Source organism: Peromyscus eremicus, chromosome 19, assembly GCF_949786415.1.
Source record: "Peromyscus eremicus chromosome 19, PerEre_H2_v1, whole genome shotgun sequence".
In the NCBI taxonomy this organism is placed as follows: domain Eukaryota; kingdom Metazoa; phylum Chordata; class Mammalia; order Rodentia; family Cricetidae; genus Peromyscus; species Peromyscus eremicus.
In genome coordinates, this window is record NC_081435.1 from 11,911,185 (window position 1) to 11,936,991 (window position 25,807).

Consider the following 25,807-nt stretch of genomic DNA (forward strand, 5'->3'; position numbering starts at 1 on the left):
TAGCCACACATACTTGAATGCACATGGTACACCTACAGACTAGCAGACACACACACACATGCATCCACATGACTAAACATAAAAGTCCAAAAATAAAGCAATGTTACCTTAAAAAAGCAGATTCAGAAACTTCTGTAGTCCAAGTATGATAGTATTTTGTAATTCAAAATATGTAACATTATTTCAAAACTTACATTTTTCTCATGAATAGATGAAATTAATAAGTTTTTTTGGTGATGGAGTGAGGAGAATGATACGGTGTGTTAAACATGGGAAACATTCAAGGACTTGTTCTATTTACTTTAAAATGAATGAATGCTAATATTAGGTTAATTTATTATCTGTGGGACAGTTGCAAACAAGTTATTTTTGTATAGAATGATTTTACAGTGTGATTGAGGTCATTTAAACATTTGAAGTCTCATTACATTCATAATTTTTATCAATGACTAAATTACTAATATGTTCTACTTACTCTCTCACTCTGTTCAAACTATAGTTTAAAAATAACAAGGTTGTTTTGAATCTCTGTAATTTTTAATGAGTTGAATGAATATTATTAATCATCTTAGGTATATAGATAAGTGGCTAAAGTGTTTAAATGAATACCAATAAATTATAATTGAACAGGTATTAGAGAAATAAACTACACATCAACTTTAGAAGAGAACACACACATTTAGTCACCTCAAACTTTTTATGATAGCGATCCTTCAGAGCTTCCAGCTCCTGCTTCCGCTTCGTCTCCAGCAGAGGGGCATGGTGAGTCATGTAGTCTATGTCCTTCTGGATCTTGGCATTGGCTTCTTCCAGCTTCTCCTTTTGCTGCTCTAGATGCTCCACTTCTTGGGTTGTTTCTTCAAGATGGCTGTGCAGTTCTTCAAGGTCTTTGGAAAAGATATCATGTTCTGGAGGTAGATGATGAGAGCAACACAAAGTTCAGAAATGGCAGCAGATAGTCCAGAAAGTAATGCTTGTCTATATACAAGAGCTACTTGATATTGAGAAATTATTCACCTGTGAATCTTAAAAAGAGTTATTTAAGCTGGGCGGTGGTGGCGTACACCTTTAATCCCAGCACTTGGGAGGCAGAGCCAAGCGGATCTCTGTGAGTTCAAGGCCAGCCTGGACTACAGAATGAGTTCCAGGAAAGGCGAAAAGCTACACAGAGAAACCCTGTCTCGAAAAACCAAGAAAAAAAAAAAGAGTTATTTAAATATTGAATTGTAAACCATGCTGCTTTCTTCATTCATCACCAAAAGGATTAAAACATGTTTTATTAATTGATAATCTTTAGTATAAATCCAATTTCTTACTATCAACAAACTGATCATTTTATATATATATATGCACAAGTGTATATATAGATAAACATTTAATATAATTGTGCTAAAATGGAATTAAAATTGAAAAAAATGGAGGCCTTCCAGAAATACATAAAAGCAAAATGATAAAATTGGAGTTACAAATGTCAAAATAAAAGGGTTATTCTTATTTAGGAATGTTCCTGTTATGTAAACAAGTAAAAACTATTATAACTGAAAATTATTATAAAGGATGAGATTGATTTACTTAAAATAATAGACAGGATAATTTATTTGTCTAAAATTAAAATATAAAATGAGTTTACCCAGGCTCGGGATATAGCTCAGTTCAGAGTGCTTGTCAGCATCTATATAGCTTTGAGTTAGATACCCAGCAACTCCTAACACGGTGATGCTTGGCACGCCTGTGATCCCAGCACTGGGGAGGTAGAGGCATGAGCATCAAGGTGGTCTTTTAGCTACATAGGACTTCAAGGCCAGCCTGGAATACATGATACCCTGTTATGAATGAATGAATGAGTACAAAAATGTTAGTAGTAGAATATTACTTGAAGGTGTGTTCATTTTGTTTGTGTTGCATTTGTTTAACTCTGTGAAGCTGTGTTACTGTGCCTTTCTAAAACATCTGATGGTCTAATAAAGAACTGGTCAATAGCAAGGCAGGAGAAAGGATAGGTGGGGCTGGCAGGCAGAGAGAATATATAGAGGGAGAAATCTGGGAGAAAAAAATAGATCTAGGAGCCAGAGAAGAAGGAGGACATCAGGAGCCAGCCACCCAGCTACACAGCAAGCCATGGAGTAAGAGTAAGATTTACAGAAGTAAGAGAACGGGAAAAGCACAGGGAAACAATAGATGAGAGAATTTAAGATAAGGAAAGCTGGCAAAAACTTAAGTCAAGCTAAGGCTGGGCATTCATAAGTAATAATAAGACTCCATGTGTGCTTATTTGGGAGCTGGGTGGTGGGCCCCCTAAAAGAGAAAAATAGTAAAAATTACCCAACAACAGTGTTGAAAAGAATGATTTCACAACAAAACTAGAATGTGAAATAAGCAGCATGAACATAATATTAACATATATTATATATACATATATTATACACATATTATATACATATATTATACATATATATTATATATACATATGTATATAATAACCCTGACAGAAAGTAAGGCCCATAGGTAGAAAATAGCAATGAAAAGAAACTCTAAATTTGAAAAAAATTGATAACCATCACCTGCTTGGATAAAAATCTTTGAAATTTTAGGCACTGTTGCAATAAAACTAAATAGAATTTTAAAGTAATTTAAAATAACAAATTTTCTCATGAAGTTTGTTGATACCTTTGTTTAGGATTCTTGTGTCATTGTTTCATGGGTTAGGCCTGCAGTGTTTTCATATTTATATTGATTCCCCCTAACTTTGCTGTATAGTTTAAAGTGCCTTCTTATATCACTTGTGTTCTCTGTTTTGTTTTGTTTTAATTTCATGGGCATTTGCAATTACATTCACAAAACAATGTTATGTTTTATACCCATGAATATTGCATATTGAAGCATTTCTAAAAACTGAGTCAGTCTTTCTGTTAATGTCTAGAGAAACACTTTGGTTATCTGTTGACTTACTGATCATCCTCTTTGTATAAACACTCACAGTTAGTGAAATATTATTCTCAGACATATGTTCTGAATGTTTTCATTATCAATAACCAGAGCCACAAGCTGGATATGATAGTGCACACCTGGAGTCCAGTATGCAGGTGGATGGGCAGGAAGATGACTCACCCCACCTCGACTATACTGTAAGACTCTGTGTCAACAGAATAAGAAAGCAGAAGAGGGAGGAGAGGAGGAAGGACAGGAACAGGAGGAGGAGGAGCAGGAGGAGGAACAGGAGAAGCAGGAGGAGCAGGAGGAACAGGAGGAGGAGCAGGAGAAGCAGGAGGAGCAGGAGGAGGAGCAGGAGAAGCAGGAGGAGGAGCAGGAGCAGGAGGAAGAAGAAGAAGGAAGAGGAAAAGGAAGAGGAGGAGGAGAAGAAGAAAGTGGTTTTGCTTCATTGAGTCAGAGGTCCATGTCTATGTTTTTTGTTTTTGGTTTTTTAATTTTTCAAATTTGATTTATTTTTTCCTTTAATTGAAAATAGATTTTTCTCACATAATATATCCTGATTATACTTTCTCATCCCTCTACTTTTCCCAGTTCCTTCCAACCTCCTCCCCACCCAAATGCACTCCCTTTCTTTCATTAGAAAGCAGGTTTCTAAGAGATAATAATAAAATATTATCCAATATAACCAAGTAAGATAAAACAAAAACTATCACAATGGAGTTGGACAAGTCAAACAAACACACACGAATCAGATACCCATTTGCTCACACACTAAGGAATACTATACAAACACTCAACTGAAGCCCTAATGTCTGTGCAAAGGACCTGCTGTAGACCTGTGCAGGCCCTGTGCATGATGCCCCAGTTTTCCATATTCTTGTTTTCACGTCTTTCTTTTTAATTAGCCATTTTAGATTGTCTTCTAAATTACATTTTTCCATTGTGTTGACTTCTCTCACATCCATACCTGCCGTCCTTTGAGTGCATCCCTCCCCTTTGCAACTGTCCACATGGGCCTTGCCCATCTCTCCTTCAGGGGATGCTTTAAATAGTCACACCGTAGAAAGCTAGCGGAGCATGCCAGCTCTGCCAAGTGTGTCACATCCTGTCAATCTGCAAAGTGTGTCACATCCTGGCAAAGTGTTCATTCTAAGGTCTAACACTTCTTCCTCTTCCATGAAGTAGCCATAGGAAAGTAGTTGTGGACTCACAAGCACAGATATGTAAAAAACAGGGAGCTGGTAAGAGCAGGCACATGGAACACCAGGGGAGTCTGAGGCATTCATTCATTTGTGCCTCCAAATGCCTGTGGTGTATGAGAAAATGTATGTGTCACTTTATTTTACAAGAGAATAAAGCTCTATAGCCCAATTTGTAGTTTATGGGATCATATAACACCTGATTTATGTTGGAAGACATTTCTGGTTATCTTTTTTTGATAGAAAAAAGATAAAGGATTTCTTAGGTAGCACTAGGTAAGTAGATAAGTAGAGTTGTAGTGTGACAAAGAGGAAGGGACCAGGGCGACCCATATCCTTGCTCCATTCTTCTCAATGACCTCTTCACGGTATATTCTCACTGGCTGACACAAAGGAAAGTCTGACCATAGAAATGTCTTTAGCACAGTCATTATGAACCAGCTTTCAGGGAAACAAAACAAAACATGTGCTGTAGGGGATAGGCAGAGGAGGAGCTCCCAGAAGAGATCTGGGAAAATAACAGATGGGTTACCTAACTTTATAGAATGTATGTTCTAACAAACATTCCACTCACAACTGTTAAAAAGATTAGAAGGGCTTTCTTTATCTCTTAAAGAAAACAAGCATTTACATTATTCATGATTTGTACTAAATTAAAAAAGATCAATTGTACACTTCCTCCTCGGACAGGCTAAACCGCCGAGGTGTATAGCTTAACACCATCATCAGTTGTCTGCAAAGGAACAGGTTAAAAACAAAAGGCTTTCTTGAGAATGAAGTACCTCTCACTAGCTGCTATAACCAGCAAGTGCCAGCGGTAACCAAAACGGAGGAGGCCCAGCAGGTCCCCTGGGCAGGCTGACCAGCACATTACAGTTCAAAAAGGAAGGTTATGTATGCTATGTTACAAGTCCCAGCTAGACAGTGGCAGTGACATCTATTTCTTTGCTTGCTTTGTGATCATACCCCTTGGCAGTGTGACGGGTCGCGTGGCATTGGGCTTCTTTTTCTCTGCAGGCTTTAAAATCTGGAAGGAGCACATGAGGGTCTCATCCACACTCATCATGGCACCTGCATTGTCAAACTCGCCACAATAGTTGGGTGCAGAAAACAGAGTGACTAACTGCCTCTTTGCAAAAAACTCATACCCATCTTCAACCACCTGATGGGCTCTACATATAAGATCCAAGTCATGCTTATGGAGAAATTTGGCAACCACTTCTGCACCAAATGTGAGGGACACTCCTCTGTCATTTACACCCCAGCCTAAGACATCTTTATTGGGGTCAGACCACAAAAGATCACAAAGAAGACCTTGATCTGGTACATCAGTTGGTCTCATAATTCGCCGAATCTGCTCCATAGATTGAAGATCTGGTGATAAACCTCCATGACAGCAGAAGATCTTCTCATCCACGATGGCTGCTATCGGTAAGCAGTTAAAACAGTCTGTGAACGTTTTCCACAGCTTAATGTTGTATCTTCTTTTGCATTCATCGTAAAAGCCGTAGATCCTATTGATGCTGGCACACTCAAAGCCCTAGGGTGTGTGAGTCTGTACATGTAATTGTCATAACTGCATTCTGTTGATACGAACCACTGTAAACCATTTTTTAAGTTTGTTTGAAAGGGACTGCTCTTCCTGTCTTGTCATGTACAATAATGTCGGCAGCGTTGGCCGCAGGAGTGCCGGCCGTCCGCCCCACTGCCCAGACTAAAGCACCCCCCCCCACCCCCCCCACCCCCCCCCCCCCCCGCCCACCTAACGACGATTAAAGCCATTCTTTCCTTGTTTGTGACTCCTTCCTGAAGCCAAAGGTTCTGTTGGACTGTATTGGCACACCATGGACACGAGGTGGCCAGGGCATCGAGGCTGCGTGCACAGGCCGCCTTTGTGGGGACTCAGAAGCAAGTTGTTTTTATTTTAAATAGCAGTAGTGATATAGTGCTGGGTAAGCTATTAGTGATGGAAGTTAATGACACTTTGTACGGTTCCCAGATAGTCTATTCACTGAGTAATCTTTTCACAGTTGGATCAGAAAGCTTCAAATTATAGAAACAACACTGTCCTATACGAGTGACCAATAGCACTTTCTTTGGCTACATTCTTTATTCTGCGGTGACGCTGAAGCTTATAAGTCAAAAGGAACTAACTTGCCGTCCACCCGTTTATACAGAACTCACAGTAACTATGACTTTTTTAAACTACGACCTGTTAAAATGAATCTGTTTCCACAGATGCCTGTGTACAATGCCATGTGCTGAGAATGACTTCAGGCTTATTAAATGCAAGCTTGTTTAAAAAAAAAAAAACAGATTAGAAGGCATTTTTATTTATTATTCAGGAAACTTTAGGAATCTAAAAAGAGGCCGCCGGGCGGTGGTGGCGCACACCTTTAATCCCAGCACTCGGGAGGCAGAACCAGGCAGATCTCTGTGAGTTCGAGGCCAGCCTGGGCTACAGAGTGAGTTCCAGGACAGGCTCCAAAGCTACACAGAGAAACCCTGTCTCGAAAAACCAAAAAAAAAAAAAAAAAAATCTAAAAAGAGAAAAATGCATAACTGTATTTTATAAACAGATTAATAATGTTTATATCCATAGAAAGCCAACTGATTCATGGAATTTTTTTTCAGAAACAGTTTTCATACAGAAAGGTCTTAAGACGTATATAACAACAACTTTAAATTATACTGCATGCATAACCTCTTAATTAAAATGAAGCAAGTAAATATATATGCAAATTTTAAGTAGACCTTCAATAGTATTGATTAAAAGATAGTCTGAACCATAGTTATTACCCATCACAAGAATTTATTACATTTATTAGTTTCTCAGATTGTATACATATCTGTATTCATTTTATTTTTACAACTCCCTAAATATAACTCCAAAAGGACTCAAAACTATAGTATCTAAATGATCTTATAAATAGCTTATGAGGTAATCAGAGCAACACTCAAAAGATCATCTGTCAACATTAACTTTTCTACCACTGCTAACAAGGAACAACAATCAGGAAAGTTGCAGATGCTCTGTGGATGTCAATATGAAGCAGCCCAAGAACCTACCAGGATCCTCAATGTCCTGAGTTACCTATTCTGACCCTGTCATTTTCTCATCATATTTACAAACCATGTATTATCAACAAAGTAATGCATTAGTAGAATGTTAATATTATAAATTCTGACAAAGAAAGAACTACACAAAAAGACCATTTAAATTATAATATTTTCTTGCAACTCCTAGAATGCATATATCTATTTTGGAGATTATAATTTTAGAAGATTTGGTGTTGTGATCAAAGGTTATTCATGTGTTCACCACAACATATACTTTAAGTTCTTACGTATTATCCCAGAGCAATGATTAATAGCATGCTGCTTTCTCTTAAGAATTCCCTATTCAAGTGAGAGATGGTATGAGTATCTAATTTTTTTTAAATTACTTCAAAGCCCCTGACTCCTTAACTCAGAATTTTACCTCAGGATAGGATGAGAAGTTTCTAGTGTCTGATGAACCTCTGGTGAGGAAGGTTTTGGTGACACAGGATTTGGAGACACAGCAGCCAGCATCTTTAGGTTATGCTATCCCACCCAGGCTCTCTGTGTATATGCTTTAAAGGACAACATTTTCTTAACCAGTCATTACCCAACTTACTCTAGCAAACATATTAAGGTTTCATTCTTCCTATGAGTTCCTTTCAAACTGAATGATTTCTAAGTTTTCAAAAGCAAAGATGTGTCATTCGCAGCATGGATTTGGAAATCTGAATTTTCTACATCACAAAACATGGCTAATGATACCAACTGAGCACTCAGCTTTAATAATTGGATTTTTAATAACAAATACTACCATCATGGTAAGTGATAAATATCAAATGTTTGCCTATCCACAAGGTAGGTAATGAATGGAGCTTCTACACACTTAAAAGCCCACAGTCCAAATTTGCTCAGCACAGCACTCATGTGTGTCCCTGGATTCATTACAATCTTTAATACTATATTTCAAACATACCCTAGTTTATAAGCAACACATAATAGTAAATTGTGCACACAGAGCAGTGGGGCACCCTGTCTGCTACTCTAATACTGACTGGCAGAGTAAACACTCTTTTGTTACCTTTCTGTACAGCTGTTGGCAGTTCTTGGAGTTTCCAAATGGACCAAGAGTCAATTTTCATGCTAATCCTTTTTTTTCTTGATTTTTGTTGTTTTAAAGCTTGCTCAGCTTCTGCTCTGTCAGTTTCCAGACTTTTAATGAGGTGAACAGCCTCTGATAGCAATGTCTCCATTTTCTTCTTCAACTCCGGACACTTTTCATCTTAAAATAGGAACACACGTTCACGTTAATCAATCAGCTCACAGGCAATGTGACAGAACACCGGTCTCACTTGAAGTATCCTTCCAAATATTTATGTGTTTAAAGAATGTTAGAAAAGTTAATTAATCTTTAAAAGGCCATTTGTAATGTCAAACAGAGCCAAGCATGATGGCAAAGGCCTGTGATATCAGCACTAGAGAGGCTGATATTGCAAGATTCCTGTAGGTTCAGGGACAGTCTGAGCTGTAGAGTGAGAGATTTGCCTTGAAAACAAACAAAGGGACTTAAAAATATGTAACCTAATTGTGAAGATATTACAAGGATGATGTCATGTTCTTTGGAGACAGAATATTCTGTGAACACTTATAAAAAGTGTGTGAAAAGCCTCAAGCAGTGTCTTCAAGAGAATCTCTATTGGAAGGAAAAACACCACAGGAGCTGCTTTATTTTTAAATGGTGGCTGTATTTTCGCCCAGTCTTTAAGGGCACAAACCACAATGAGTAAGTTAAATCAATACTGAAGATTACTCAGTTCCTGGAAAAGAAGGCAGTGACAGTCTTCAACTTTATCAGATAATAACTTCTCCACCTAGCCTTGGCAGGAATTCATCAGAAATTTCCAAATTCTATTTATTCAGCTTTAATTAACTCTGTTAATGAGAGACGCTTGTGATCCCTGGTTCACAGCTCTGGAATAATACGGATTAATGTTAACAAAAAATTACCAGAGGTATTCATTCATCTGTTTGTGAACAAAATGTGTACAAAGCTTATTATTTTCTCCAACAACCATAATATGCTTTTCTCCAGGGAGAACAAGGTAAGAAAGAAGACAGATGAGAGTCCTATTCTGCTGGCATTTGTAGCTGGAATGGCTGACTTTAGCCAACATGCGACCTGACAAGAACATATAAGCACAGTGTTAAGAAAGAAAAGAACACCATGGAGGGAGGCGGGAGGTAATGCAGTGAACCGGCATAAAAGAAGAAAGTGACGGATAAATCTTGTTTCTTTTGGATAATAAGGACGATGATTTTTCTGCTAGACGGCAGTGTTATAAATGGCTGCATAAGGGTTATGAAGACAAACTGGACTGCTGCATACTCTCTCCTATCCTGGAGAGCTTGTCAAAGCTGTTAACATGTATCCTTAGATGAATTCATTTTAAGGGGTAAAAGTAACTTTCTCCGGTCTGCAGCTTTATCTGGTCTCTTTGAACCTATTGTTTACTTTCATCCTGGATACTTTATTAAATGAGTTTTTAAAGAAAATATTCATGGAATGGTGACAATTTGTGATCAAAATCTCCCTCAATCTAAAGTGAAAAATGCACAAAGATATGCATGTCACTGATAATCACAGTATTTTAATTTACTGGATTTACATGTTTTTTACCAAAACTGTTCATTCTGATTTTACAAATCACCTTTTACTCTCGCTTTAACAGCATGCAAATAAACATTCTGTATGTAAGTAGTTTGCAGTGGCTCTGATCCATTGTCACACACATCACTCTAATTGTCCCCCAAGTCAACTCTCTTAGAGTATATGTAAAAAATGACTTTCACTTTTTAATATAAACACTTTCAGCAAGCCATTTTCCTCCTGGTATCATGGTGTGTCTTAGTCTTGTATGTGCATATTTCTGATGAATGTTATGCTAGATACTTTTACTGTGACTGTGGCCATTGTTGACGAATGTTATGCTAGGTATTTTATTGTGATTGTGGCCATCAATGAGTTAATCTTTTTTCTCCACATATGTGATATGTAAACATTGAAGTTTTCATCTTCTCTATAGACATTAATACAGAAAATAAATAAATAAATAATGAATAAAATCAGTTAAATCAGAGCCTCAGAATAAATGATGTTTTGAAAAAAACAAAACATTTTTTCTTTTAATAAAATGTCCCGAGTTCAATAGCTTTTTTCCAGTGAAGGCATTTGTAAATTTTTGTGACATGCAAAGATGAGAAACTTAATATAATTTCAAGCATATATTTATATATGTTGCAATAATATTAATAATTTAAGCCAATATTTAAATTTTGAAACTTTTTTATTAGATTGTGGTAAACTCTGATAATATGGAAGCCACTGAACCACAGTTATTTAGATTTCAATGTAAGTTAAAAGGAAATTTAAGAATTAAGTTTTTCAGTCTTACTGGCCAAATGCCAATTGGTCAGCAGCTTTCTGTTTTTAATAGCTGTCCCACTGGAGAAACAGACAGTCAATACCTTGATCACTACAGAAAGTTTTATCAGTGATTTTCATGTAACTAGTTCCTTGAGCTGTGTCCAAGTATCACTACACACTGACAGCTTAGGCCAGTGTTGGGTACAGAAGTCATTAATAATAAATACTAGTTGAAGGCATGCTTCCTAGAATGGTAGAGCAGGCTCTTTTCTCTATTCAATATCTTGAAAATGCATAAAATAATAATTGTGGATATTAAAACCATATTAAGTAAAAGGTCAGTGACTTGTAAACAATTATACATCACTCAGTCTGAAAAGCAAACTTACCCGTTGCTTTTTCTGGGTGGACTGTTTTCTCTGAGGCAGTGACATCCAAATCTTCTTTTTCATCTTTTGTGGTAGAAGTCCTACACATACATATGAGGAAGACAGTATCAATTTGTAAAAAAACAGATGCATTAAAAGTTAATTAAAATTTTGGAAAGCATTTGTGTGGAATGTTAAATGTCCTTTGCATGGTGACCCTACTAAATAGTAGAATGATATAAGAAATTCTATTGTCTAGTATTATTTACACTTAAATTAATAGAAACTTTTAAAACAATTACAAATGTAATTTGAGAGGACATTAAAATAGTTTTAAACAATTACAAATGTAATTTGAGAGGACATTAAAACAGTATTTTTATTTAGAAATTCATATTCTCTAGAAATATTATAAGATGTGGCTTAATTTATAAATTGTGTGTGTGTGTGTGTGTGTGTGTGTGTGTGTGTGTGTGTGTATACTCTGTACATCTGTGTAGGATGCTTGCCTACCAGAAGAAGACATTAGATCCCCTGGAGCTGGAGTTCATGGTTGTGCTCTGCCTCATGTAGGTGCTGGGAACTGAGCTAGGGTTCTTCGCAAGCGTGCTGTGCTCTGTAAACCACTGAGCTACTGCTCTGGTTCCAAGAGACAGGTTTGATCAAGGATCAATTAGATGAGATAATACTTTGTTTTCAGATTAGTAAATTCTTAGAAGCCAATATGAACTACAAAGGGTAAAGGTTATAATTTCAGACTTAAAGTTATCAAGATTCTAGAAAAGTAGCTAGATTAAAAATGTTATTTCCTTTGTTAAAGCAATTTTCCTGAGGTTATGTAGTTTCTTATTATAAGTATTTCCTTGGTCTACTGCTAGAATCCTAAACTGAGTCTTCATATATTTTATAAAATTTTATATTTTCACTGATGAAAATTTTAACATAAATCAGCATCAACAGAAAGGTTGTTTTTTTAAGCTTTTCCTAAGTTATTCATTTTATTAAAGAGTCATTAAAATTAATGAAAGCTCTATGGTTACCAAATATCATTAAAGCTCATAAAAATAATTCATGTTCAGTTATTATCATGGAGACCACATGTAATATCATATTGTGGTAATATTTCAGCTTTTATAAAGCTCACCATTAAATTTCACATCTCTCTCTGTTGCATCTAATTCCCCATATATCTTAATATCATTAATGTTTGCGGTGGTTGCATATTATTATGTTTTAAATATATTTTTAAAGCCTGTTTTTTCATGAGATACTTTCATTATCTTTTATTTTTTGCTTTCATTTTTATTTCAAATATTTTTACTGAAAATCATAATTTTTTTGCTTGATTTTTAAAATACTAAAATATAGCCGGGCAGCGGTGGGGGTGGCGGTGGTGCACGCCTTTAATCCCAGCATGCACCACCATAGAAGGCTAGCTGTAGTCTTGTGTATTGTCTTCTGGATTTTGTTCTAATTCTAATCCTAATTAATTTTTTATAGTACTTTCAAAATAATATAAATTAACAATTTCATTAAGCAATCTTTCATATTGGTCTTTATCAATGACTAATCTGCTTTCTGTCTATATGGATGTAGCTATATTGAATATTCCATATAAAGCCCATATAAGGGTCCAGCCCTTATTATATATATATGTATATAATATATGTAAATATATATGAATATATGATGTTTGTCCATATTTTATTATTAGAACTTCATTTCTATTTATGGTATAAAAATATTTCATTGCGTAGATAAACCACACTGTTTTAATTCAATGATAGATTTTTTTTTCCACCTCTTTTAGTTATTGTGAAGACTGGTGCTTTGAACATTGGTATTTAAGTTTCAGCTTGAATGCTTGTTTCAAATACTTTGGGCATATACATTTTAGAGTGAAAATGCTTGGTTCTTGGGATAATTCAAGATTTCACTTCTTCAGTAACTGACAAGCTGATTTTAAGTATATGTACCATTTGTCATTGTCACCAGGATTGTACAAGGAATTTAGTGTGGAATAAAAAAGAACTGATATGCTTGACTTGCATCTGAACTTAGGTTGAAGTCCTCAATTGTTATAAGTTAATGTACACAAAAATTCTTCAGAAATGTCTTCTATTGTTTAGGTATTGCTATTAGAATTCTATTTTTTAAATTAAATCTTTTTTTTTTCATTTTACATACCAGTGACAGTTCCCACTTCCTCCCCTTCTCCCACTCTCCCCCTCCATGTCTCCTCCACCCTATCCTCCATCCACTCCTCAGAATGGGTAAGGCCTCCCTTGGGGAGTCAACAAAGTCTAGCATACCAAGTTGAGGCAGAACCAAGCACCTCCCTCCACCCCCCTCTATCAAGACTGAGCAAGGTATCCTACCATAGGGAATAGGCTCCAAAAAGCCAGTTCATGTACCCAGGATAAGTGCTGGTCCCGCTGCCAGGTGTCTCACAAACAGATCAAGCCACACAACTGTCACCCACATTCATAGGGCCTAGTTTGGTTCTATGCAGGTTCCCCAGCTGTCAGTCCAGAGCCTGTGAGCTCCCATTAGCTTGGGTCATCTGTCACTGTGGGTTTCCCCATCATGATCTTGATTCCCTTGCTCATATAATCCCTCCTCCCTCTCTTCAAAACTGAACTCCAGGAGCTTGGCCCAGTGCTTGGCTGTGGTTCTCTGCATCTGCTTCCATCAGTTACTGAATGTAGGTTCTATGATGACAATTAGGATAGTCTGCTGTGGATATCGCTCTGTATAAATAAAATGCTGATTGGCCACTAGCCAGGCAGGAAGTATAGGTAGGACAAGCAGAGAAGAGAATTCTGGGAAGTGGAAGGCTGAGGCAGAGAGAGACGCTGCCAGCCACCATGATGAGAAGCAACATGTTAAGATACCACTAAGCCATGAGCCATGTGGCAACTTATAGACTAGTAGAAATGGGTTAAGATATAAGAATAGTTAACAAGAAGCCTGCCACAGCCATACAGTTTATAAGTAATATAAGTCTCTGTGTGTTTACTTGGTTGGGTCTGAGCGGCTGCGGGACTGGCAGGTGAGAGAGATTTGTCCTGACCATGGGCCAGGCAGGACCAGGAAAATTCTAGCTACAGATAGTCACCAATCTGAATAGAGGGGGGAAGGCCAGTTCAGGCACCCTTTCCACTATTGCTAGGAGTTTTAGCTGGGGTCATCCTGGTGGGTTTCTGGGAATTTCCATACGACCAGGTTTCTCCCAAATCCCGTATGACCCCCTCTATCAAGATATCTCTTTCATTGCTCTCCCTCTCCATCCCTCCCCCAACTCAGCCATCTCCATCCCTCATGTTCCTATCACCCATTCCCTCCCTTATACCTCTCTTCCCAATTTGCCCAGGAGATCTTAACTATTTCCCCTCTGGGGTGATCAATCCATGCTTGTCCCTCTTAGGGCTATCTTTTTTACCTAGCTTCTCTGGGGTTGTGGATTGTAGCCTGGTTATCCTTTTGCTTTGTGTCTAATGTCCACTTACGAGTGAATACATACCATGTCTGTCTTTCTGGGTCTGGATTACCTCATCCAGAATGACTGTTTCTAGTTCCATCCATTTGCCAACAAATTTCATGATGGCATTGTTTTTTTTTTACTGCTGAATAATACTCCATTGTGTAAATGTACCACATTTTCTTTATCCATTCTTTGTTTGAGGGGCATCTAGGCTATTTCCAGGTTCTGGCTATTATGAATAATGCTGCTATGAACATAGTTGAGCAAGTGTCCTTGTGGTATGGTTGAGAATCTTTTGGGTAAATGCCTAAGAGTGGTGTTGCTGGGTCTTGAGATAGGTTGATTACAAATTTTCTGAGAAAATGCCATACTGATTTCCAGAGTGCCAGTACAAGTTACACTCCCACCAGCAGAGGAGGAGTGTTCTCCTTACTTCACATCCTCTCCAACATACGTTGTCATCATTTTTTTTATTCTAGTCATTCTGACAGGGTAAGATGGTATCACAGAGTCATTTTGATTTGCACTTCCCTGATGGCTGAGGATATTGAGCAATTCCTTGAATGTTTTTTGGCAATTTGAGATTCTTCTGTTGAGAATTCTCTATTTATATTGGTACCCCATTTTTTAATTGGATTATTTGGTATTTTGATGTCTTGTTTCTTGAGTTCTTTATATGTTTTGGAGATCAGCCTGCTGTCAGATGTAGGGTTGGTGAAGATCTTTTCCCATTCTGTAGGCTGCCATTTTGTCTTATTTACTGTATCCTTTTGCCTTACAGAAGCTTCTCACTTTCAGGAGGTCCCATTTATTAGTTTTTACTCTCAGAGTCTGTGCTACTGTTAGATTTTTGAAGTGGTCTCCTATGCCAATGCTTTCAAGGCTACTTCCAACTTTCTCTCCTATCAAGTTCAGTGTAACTGGATTTGTGTTGTGGTCTTTGATCCATTTGGATTTGAGTTTTGTGCAGGGTGATAGATATGGATCTATTTGCATTCTTCTACATGTTAACATCGAGTTATGCCAGCACCATTTGTTGAAGATGCTTTCTTTTTTCCATTGTACAGTTTTGGGTTCTGTGTCAAAAATCAGGTGTTCATAGGTGTATGGATTAATGTCAGGGTCTTCAATTCAATTCCATTGATACACTTGTCTGTTTTTATGCCAATGCCAAACTGTTTTTATTACTATAGCTCTATAGCAGAGCTTGAAGTCAGGATTGGAGACATCTGTAGATGTTCCTTTATTGTACAGGATTGTTTTTGCTATCCTGGGTTTTTTGTTTTTCTGTATGAAGTTGAGTATTGTTCTTTCAAGTTCTGTAAAGAATTGTGCTGAGATTTTAATGGGGATTACATTGAATCTGTAGATTGCTTTTGATAAGATTGCCATTTTTACTATGTTGATCCTACCTATCCAAGAACATGGGAGATATTTCCATTTTCTGATATCTTCTTTAATTTATTTCTTCAAATACTTAAAGTTCTTGTCATACAGGTCTTTCATTTGTTTGGTTAGAGTTATGCCAAGATATTTTATGTTATTTGTGGCTATTATAAAAGATTATGTCTCTCTGATTTCTTCCTCAGCCCATTTACCATTTGTCTATAGGAGTGCTACTGATTTTCCTGAGTTAATCTTGTATCCCGCCACATTACTGAAGGTGTTTGTCAGCTTTAGGAATTCCCTGATAGCAGTTTGTCACCAGGAGCCAGAGTCCCCTGGGGTCAGACCTGAGCAAGGGAGGAGCACTGGTGGAGAGCTAAGTGAGCAGCTGGAGGGCCAGTGCTCCGGCCACTGTGTGGGAGTAGAGACTCCAGAGAAAGATGCCCACAGGGCACACACCTGGGGGCCAGGGAGCAGGTGCCTCTGAGCTTGATTGCATTCTGGGGACACCAGAGTTCCTGCAGAGGCAGGACAGCATCTCCCCAGGGCAGAACAAGAGTAGAGGTAGTGCTGTGGACCCAGGAGAAACTGATCAGAGTTCAACAAGGCCCTAATCTATGGATAGAGCAATATATTATTAGGATCATTGCATTGCTGTGTGCTGGCTAAAGATTTTGTTGGCTGATACTATCCCCTTAATTCTTATATGTCAGTTCATATTTTCTTCCACTTCTGAGTCACCTCTGGTAGCTTATGTGGCTCTAGAAATTAACACAATCAGGTGTTTTACCCATTCTACCACTTTCAACTTTTGATTAAAATGTTTAATCTATATTTATTTAAATCAACCACTCACAACAAAGGGTTTATTTCTACTATTATGCAACTCTTTTTTGTATTATTAATATTTTATTTCTTGGTTCTTTATAACTCATTTTATGACTATTTTTATTTTATTTTTTCGTTTTTCTGATGTAATTTTAAGGATGCTTTTTAGTCATTGTCTTGGAGGTGACACTTAACATTTAACTTCATGAAACTTACATTTTTATGGAAGAAGTATTGCCATTTCACCAGTGTCAGTGTCACACTGGCCCAGTGCACTCTGCCACACTGTTGTCCTCCATCATATTTTATCACCACAGTGACTTTATCTACTGTATGCTCAGTAACAAACAGCTGTCATTCTGAGTTTTATTCACTTGTCCTTTAAATAATATAAGAAAGCAATTATGAGTGCAAGATAATGCTGACTTTCATATGTATCTTTGTAGTCTTTATTATTTTCCAGTATTTCTTAATATGGCCTTTGGTTAAACTAACTATCATCCTTTTGTTTCAGCCCAAAAGATCTCCTTAAATATTTCTCAGAGGACAGGCCTATCAGTGATGGACACCTTTCAGTTTTTTTTTTAATTTGGGGATATCTATATTTATTCTTTATTATTTAATGACACTTATATGAGACTGAAGGAATCTTGGATGGCATAGGCTTGCTTGGGATTTTTTTTAAAGTCTTCAGGCTTCCAACGACTCCAATGACAAGCTGACTATCAATCTGATTGAGGATTTTTTAATGTCTGGCTAATCCCTTATTCCTTGTTGCTTACTGATCTCTTTTTCCTGGGATTGAAATATATTGTTGACTAATATATCTGTTGATGTCAGTCTCTTTGATTTTATCCTATTTGAACTTCCCTGAGCTTAATAAAGTGTAGGTCCATGTATTTATCCAAATTTTAGAAGCTTTTCAGAAACAAATGTCCATAAAATATTCTCCCTCCCCTCATTTCTCCCCCCTCTCACTTTTGTGTGTGATAGCAGCACGGACTCATAGTGTGCTTGATGTGTCCCTCAGGGGTTTTGGGCATTTTGATTTTCCTTGTTCACACGCATTTCTTTTCCCAACCTTTTTCTTCCCAGGCATTTTGATCAATCTGTGGCTTGCTCCAGTTGTTATGTAGTGTCACTGGCAGCTGTGAGAGCGCACAATACACCGCCTGGAAGCTCCCTAAGCACTGTGACAAGGATTAACTGGGCAGGTCAAATCCTTCAAGTGAAAATAAAACCTCATTTCCTCTGATACTGGGAATTCCCAGCACCAGGATGGGATGCTCTCCTCAGAAGAATGGAAAGCAGGCATGTAGATGGCCTTGATGGTCTAGCTCGATGAGCTCCTTCTTTAATGGTTTTCTCCTTGGTTGATGGTAATTTTTGCTGGAATTTCCAGATTTCTGACTATGTTCACTTTTTTGTGAGTACTCTATTCCATCCATCCATCCATCCATCCATCCATCCATCCATCCATCCATCCCCCTCTTCCCTACAACTCCTCCAGTTCCCCATATTTTAATATCTAACATGTGCAATACTGCTTTCAGTTTTCCATTATTTATGAAATAAAATTGGTGAACTGCAGATTACCGTAAGTTCAACATTTTAGAGAAAAGTAACGGAACAATTGAAATTTCTTACCATTCTTCAAAAGAAGCTTCAAACTGTCAAAACAAAAGAGCTTAATAAAAATCAAAATTTAAATACCTCAAATAAAACAATTGGTGAATTTCACTTAAAATCTACTTAAATATGAACTTATAAAATTCAGTTCTTTGATTCAGATAATTGGTCATATTATACTCTTTGCTATTTCATAAAATATGTTTGTGTGGGTCTCAAGCCTACTCCTTTTCATTATTACAAGATTTTTCATGCTTTTTAAAAAATCCATGTCCATCTAAATTTCAACCATTCAAATGCTTCTTATCTCCAAAAGACTTGACACATAATAATAGATGCAGAGAGTCATTGAGTCTTAATATGCTACCCAGGGGTGTTAAACATAAGACATATGAAAATATAAACTAAATTCAGATTTCAAAAACATGTGCATAACCAAGGGGTGATAAGGAGTTGGAGATATGATAGGATACTTACTTTTACAATAGGAGGTACTGTGGGATGTCTTTCTGTATGCTGCGAATATGTGTTGCTGTGATTGGTTGATAAATAAAGCTGCATTGGCCTATGGTAAAGCAGCTTAGAGGCAGGTGGAAATCTAAGGAGTTAGACAGGAAGAGAAAGAAGAGGCAGGGGAGATGCCATTCTGCTGTCTAGAGAGCAGCCTGTAATAGCACACAGGTGAAGCCACAGAACATGTGGTGACATATAGATTAATAGAAATAGGCTGAGTTTAGTTATAAGTGCTATCTAGCAAGAAAATTGAGCAAGAGGCCATGGCCATGCAGTTGGTAATTACTATAATACTCTGTATGTTTATTTGGGTCTGAGCGGCTGTGGGACCAGGTGGGACACAGGAAAACTTTAGACTACAGAGAGGAGAAAAGAATAAATATTTAAGTACAGGATTGTTATATGCTTTACAAAAAGATGGTTGGATGCTTTGGTACACAACTTTAATCCCAACACTAAGGAGATAGAGGCAGGCAGATATCTATGACTTCAAGGAGAGTCTGATATAAGAATCAAGTCCCAGGCCAGCCAGGGGTACATAATAAGACTGTTTCAAAACAAAAACTAAACAAAAAAGTCTTTATTTCAAATGTGGACAGGAGTGACTTGACAAAATAAGAAAATTTTGAAGACCGGATGGTAAGAAGATGTAACTGACAGAAAGAATCTTCACAGAAGAGATGAAGGAATCAATCCATCAAGGCCGTGGACACAGCTGGATTCCAGCATAGATTTCTTTTACAATCAGAATAATATCAGAGTACCTTTAAAGACACCATTCGGGTTGACTTTGATCATTATAAACTGAATTATTATAAAATATTGAAAAGTTCCAGAATGCTCTCCTGTACTGGTCATCCTTCCAGATGTAGGTGTGGAACTGGGAGTCACCAAAGAGATATGCACTTGGCATTTTGTCGTTTTAGAAGGATGGTAGAATAGACACATGTAGCTGTTAATATGCACTTTAAGAAATGGATTAAGGCAAATGCAAATGATAAAGGGGAAACAATAGCTATGTCAGATTATGAAGATTCATACGTTTTAAGTAAAATAAAAAAGCAGAATGAGAGAACTCTAAGTTTCAAAGAGTTCTAGAGACTCAGTAAGTGTGAAGTTTCAGAGCTAAAGAATATCTGAAAAGATAGATGCAAAGTCGGTATTTCCAGTTAGAATTGGGAGTACTTCAACATTCATGCTTTGTGACATCTTAGTTGACAGATTATCAGGGATAAATGTCACTGCACAATGTGGACAGGATGTGTTTAGCCATCAGACACACCTGGCCTAGAGGCTGACTCTATATAGACCGACTGTGAGATTTTAGGGAACATCAGCTTCAGAGGCCATTTTTCTCATTGATATTTGAGAATAATGACAGTTTTTGCATTGAAAGGTTCAGATCATTCATAGAAAGTGATTAATAAAAGTATAGGGATAACTTTATATCACTTTATTGTCGGTTAAATGGTAATAATGTTATTGTGTTTGGACATCATTAACTTAGTATTTCTTAGATGCTTTCTAAATGTTTTTACACCATATTTTAAAATCATGGTAGAAGACTGATAGATTGTATTAAACAAAGAGAAAACTTTAAACTCAGTAGAGTTCATGTTGAACTAAGTAATACTGTAGCTTAGGCAGCCAAGGACAGTAATTTGAAAGGCAAAGATAATTATTCACCTGTATGTCAAGTTATCCAGGAAATATTTTCTATCATTGTCATGGCCTCTACTCTTTGGAGAAATAAAATATACAGAAAATATAGTCTCCATTCTGAAGGTAGTTCCTTCCAAGATTGTCAGGGCTTGAGCTTAAAACATCTCTGACAGGCTGTGTGTTTGAATCCCCAGGTGATGGTGACTTTAGGAGGTGGGAGCTCTTTGAAGGAAGCAGACCCAGTCACAATTCCTATTGGGGCTCTGTTTCCTATTCCACCGAGATGTGAAGAGGTGATCAATGGTCCCACCTGCACACTCCTGCTGCTACGGGGCTCCCTGCCACCTTGCCTATGCTGCTATCACAAAGTAAATTCCTCAAAGTGTGAGCCAAAGGAAATCCTTCCAGTATTAACTTTTTGGGTCAGGTATTCTGTCACATGATGACAACCAATAGTCTTTTTGTTGAACAAGATGCTGAATTACTTTAAATTATAATTTACCATGTGTCACTGCACAAGAATGTACAACAGTAGTCTATGCATTGAAGAGACATAATACAGTGAAATATGTGGTGTGGCTTGCATTAGGATTTCAATAAACAGTACCTGTAGTAATAGTTACAGATTTTTTTTATAATTTTTAAATAATATGGATAATTAAGAATTAGAATATATATGGAATGGTTAGGACAACCCAACAATACATATTCTGTTCTGTTTCTTAAAATACTATTCCAGACCCAGAAACCCATCTGCTATATGATTTGCAATTATATTAAGGTATATTCTGATTTGGAGAGATGTTTCGCCAAAAGAGATGCTGACATAGAATAATATTGAACATTGTTATTCAATAATAATGAATATTATTATTCATAGAAATAGCTCATGTGTGTGCACTGGGCTCCTTCCTACTATGGCACTTCATCTAACATACTGCCAGGGTCTCATCACACCATAACTAAGGTCACACAACATGTCTATTCAAATGTTGTGTCTTAACCACTGAACTAATGCCTCTCAAAAGAGATTACTTCCTAGAACAGAACATTCTCTTGGTCAAATCCAGGGACTAAAATAAATGAATAGAAAGGACAGATATGTATCATTTCCACTCCTCTGCTTGAACAATGTGTGTTAGTTGTTCAGGATGTCACATTAGTTAGAGGTAGGAGAAAATGTTGATTCTTCAGTAAGTTATTCTTAAGTCAAACGATTTCAATTTACAGAGAATTCAATATGAAATTCTTTTTAGAATAACAAAGACAGAATTTGACAGGTTAACATGACCAAGAAAGAACCATTATATCTTTATCAACAAATGTAGCATATTTATTTAGCAATAAGATAACTCATTTAAAAGGGCATATTGTCCTTTTAGACTACAAATTTACTTATCATTTAATTGGTTTAGTGACTCCCCATTCCAGGACGAGAATTATATTTGACTTTTAGTCATGTTGGCTTATGGAAATGACAGCTTAACCTGACAGTTTATGTTAAAGAACGAATGGGGAAAAATCTATTTAATGAGGTCCTTGCACCCTCTAGTGTGAGAATATCAAAAACGTGTCTAGACTAGTAAACTAATCATCAGCTAAAATTCTGAGTTTTACAGAAATTATCAAAATAATCTCCTACTATTCTTAAACAATAACTCCTTGATATGTGTAGAATTTATCCCCCAAAGTTAAGTAGGTCGCTTACTTGTTTCAAATGCTCCTGTATTTTGGATTCCACCTCCTCAATGTGGGCAATCATTTTGCTGACACATGGTGTAGGGATGTTTACCAAAGAACAGCTGTGTCGTCGACTTGGATAGCTGAAGTAGATGCCCTTGTTCACCTCTAAATGGTAGCAGACATCAGGAGAAGTCAGGCAGTAGGTACAGAACAGGGCATTGTGACATTCAGGATGTGTAAAAATATTCTGCAGTATTTGTCTTAGTACTCTATACTCTAACAGAGATGTCAAAAATACTGAATAAAAATTCAAACTTTAAAAGTTCAAATAACATAATCTCTTAGGCTAAGTGGATAATCTAGCAAATTGAAGTGAACCAGATAAGCTCACATGAAATGAGAGAAGCCTCAGCAGCATGAGGATCTGGGTTTGGATCTCCAGAACCCATCTAAATATTCGGTAAGTATGACATCTGCCTGGAAACCCAGCACTGGGAAGACAGATTTGGAAGAGCTGGAGAAACAAACTTCCTAGCTAGATGCGCTGGAATCTGTGACCTGTGGGTTCAGAGAGGAAGCCAGCTTCAAGGAATGTGGTGGAGAATGAGCAAAGAAGGCTCCTGGTATCAACCCTGGCCCTCAAGCATGTACATGTGCATGTCCACATATACATAAATACACAAAAGAAGTTAATGTAATCCATAGCATTGTCAACTAAACATTGAAATAAGAAGTTTAAAATGACAGAAACAAAGTTTATCCATTTTTAAATTCAATCCCAAATCATTTTTAAAAATGACCTTGAAACACATACTTAGTTTGCCCTTCACAGAGAGCATGTAATTAATTACATCTTCCCATGTAACTAATGCCCCTCCTCATGCACTGAAGAAGTTCCTCCTGGAACCTAGCATGAGTTTCTCCTGTGGGAAAAATAAATAAATAAAAGCAGGTCTCCTTCCTCATAATAACCTCATTTTCTAGCTTCCACTGCTGAAAATTGGAGTCTCCTGTAAAGAATGATTGATGTTCTTACTGCATCATTCAGGCTGGACTCATCATAAAACCCACACTCTTGATGTGCCTCAGTGATTCTAAGTCAGCCGTGTCCCAACAGGATGAAGGTTGCAGAAATGCAGCAAAGATGTCTATGAAGTCCTCTCACTCTGAGGATCCCACAGGATGTGTGATGGTAACAATCGCTAATCTTGCACAGGAGACACACTGCACATTTGTAATTTCAGTGAGAGCTGTGTAATATCTCCATATCAGTTCACCTTGAGGAACAAGGAAGTAATGCCAATGTTGTTGCCTTTTGTTTTAATGCTGTCAGATAGAGCTGGTAATTATTCTCAGTATCTTTGCTTCATCTGCAGTCTTCACAGTGTTTTTATTTATTCAATTATAGCATACAAAATAATGGATTTCATGGTGACTTCATGTATTATTGTGTTAAATTCATATTCACTTCCTTCTTACTATCTCTTGTCCCCTTTTATCTTCTACTGGTCCTCTTTCTACCCCCAAACACACACATTTACCCACATACACTTAAATGTAGATTAAGTACATGAGAAGAAGCATGTGATATCAGTCTTTTAAATATCTTCAATACTTAAAATTCAATATTGAATCTTATAATATCCTCTTCCCATGAGTGCAAGCTCTATAAAAAAAGATGCATCTGTCTGTTTATACATAAAAGTATTCATTCTACACAGTGTATTTGAGTATGTGTGTATATCACTAACGCTCACTGCAGTTTTATGCTTCACACTGGCTAATATTTTTGAGCCTAGAAAGTGTATTATAGACATAAGTCCAAGCTAAGCACCTCTGACACCACATTTCATTTAATATTCCCATCCATGTTATGAAGCCAGATTGCTGTCTTAACTTTACAGATGACTCAGACTTAGAGAAGATGCACAACTTCAGTCCAGACAGCTGGGAGGTGGGAGAGCTGAGTTTGAACTACATTTGCCTACCTATAAGCTACACCATGAGGGATGTTCTAATATGTTTAGATTTTCATAATAAAAGTGGAAACCATCCTAAATTATATTCTTCTGGACATTTCAAACATCTCACATATTGCTTGTTTTTGAATATTTGGATGTCCTTTCACGATTGTCAGTGCCGCTATTATGGTGTGTTTTAGTTGGCTTTGAACACAGATAGATACTCTGTGTTTATTTTGTGTGTGGTATGGCCCATGTTTCCTTTTTAATTCACGTGCAGACACATATGCTCATCTCTGTGATAGTCAAAGGACCAAAGGACAAGCTGATAAAAATTGAAAAGGACATATTGATCTCCTATCCAAACATCTTGTTAAAGACATGCTGCCCTTTCTAGAAATGAGGAGATTTTGATAGACACTGAGCAAGCAGGCAGTTGCTATTATAGTCAAAACACTTGATTTGCCTCATTCAGTGCCAGGCAAATGAGGATCAGAACGACTCATTCCAAGTACTACTTGACTGTGCCATACTCAGCCTCATTTTGTGAACAGTAATCAATTTCTTTTACATTCTGATGAAGGGGGATTAAGATTTCAATGTAATTAAGTAAGGGAAATAAAATAGTATGGTATTAAATTGTTGCCAAAATTTGAAAAGACATGAATAAAATCATATGCAGGACAGGACAGACCCAGAATTTGGTTCTTATGGCTGTTTTTAATCTAATATGTGCATGATGGACTTTAAAGCTTTCTACTTCCTTTGTATTTTCTAGTGTTTAAGAGGCACTATGCTACAATCCAAGGATCTCTGAGCTACACACAGGTTCATGTGTATCTGTTTTCTCTGCCTGTGCATTTGTTAGAATCTAATCAGTTTCCAGATATCAGCCCTCTCAATGGTGAATAATTTGACTGGTAAGATTTTTTTCCCCACTTAATATTCCTAAGTAAAATAACTTCATAAATTTAATCCAGTATAAACTGATGTTTCTTCATTTTATTCAGACTATGGAGACTTGGTCAAGATTCTGGGGAGGTAAGCTCATGCCATGTTCTCATTGATTATGAACATATGTCCAACTTCATCTGTTTGTTCTTTGCCTGTATTGAGACACATTTTTGGTATGTATTTCACAATAGATTGAATTGAAGATGATCCTCCAGTCTCAACTCCTTGACTATAATTTTAGGCATACCCAACATTCTGGACCCTAACTCTTCTATGGAGAACAAGGGATCAGTCACACCTTGGAGTGGGGGGCAGATAAAAACATCCTATGCTGAGACCAGAGCCACATCTGCATTGAACCTTGTCAGACTGGGGCACCGGGCACTGTGCAGAACAATATGCCCAACTTTCAGAGCTGGAGCTGACTAAGGACTGAACTCCAACCTCATCCCACATACAGATGCCCCATCCCTGTTGAGTTATCCTGTCCCCTGTTTGCTCTTTAAAATCTAAAGTTTCAAAACAGTATTTCTTCATTCAAGTAACCACAGATCTTTCAGTGCCTTGGCCTGAATACTTCCCTAGAGCTCTTACTCAGTACTGAATTTCTTATCACTTGTGGGTTTTTTTTTCTCAAGTGAGCAGTTTACAGCAGCATCCACAGTATTCTCATGTGTACCTGGTCTCTCCTTCAAATTATGACTTCTGTAGACATAGTAGGATCAATCTCTTCCCTTGAGGAATTC

General features: G+C 37.2%; 2 protein-coding genes across 2 annotated transcripts in view; both read right to left on the minus strand.

The window, feature by feature from the left end:
- Ccdc178 (coiled-coil domain containing 178) overlaps positions 1-25,807 on the minus strand; it is a 343,274-nt gene that overhangs the window by 285,801 nt on the left and 31,666 nt on the right. The window contains exons 6-10 of the mRNA XM_059246058.1: positions 22,172-22,311; positions 18,307-18,329; positions 10,983-11,062; positions 8,251-8,451; positions 688-908 (exon numbers count right to left, since the gene is read on the minus strand). Of these exons, the coding sequence (XP_059102041.1) occupies positions 688-908; positions 8,251-8,451; positions 10,983-11,062; positions 18,307-18,329; positions 22,172-22,311 (665 nt within the window). The remainder of the gene's footprint in view (positions 1-687; positions 909-8,250; positions 8,452-10,982; positions 11,063-18,306; positions 18,330-22,171; positions 22,312-25,807) is intronic.
- On the minus strand, positions 810-7,703 carry LOC131896095 (serine/threonine-protein phosphatase PP1-gamma catalytic subunit-like). The gene is made up of 3 exons (XM_059246687.1): positions 7,650-7,703; positions 4,913-5,670; positions 810-908 (listed from the first exon to the last, which is right to left on the minus strand). Exons 1-2 carry the CDS (start codon positions 7,701-7,703, stop codon positions 5,068-5,070), a joined length of 657 nt encoding a protein of 218 aa, XP_059102670.1. The 3' UTR covers positions 810-908; positions 4,913-5,067.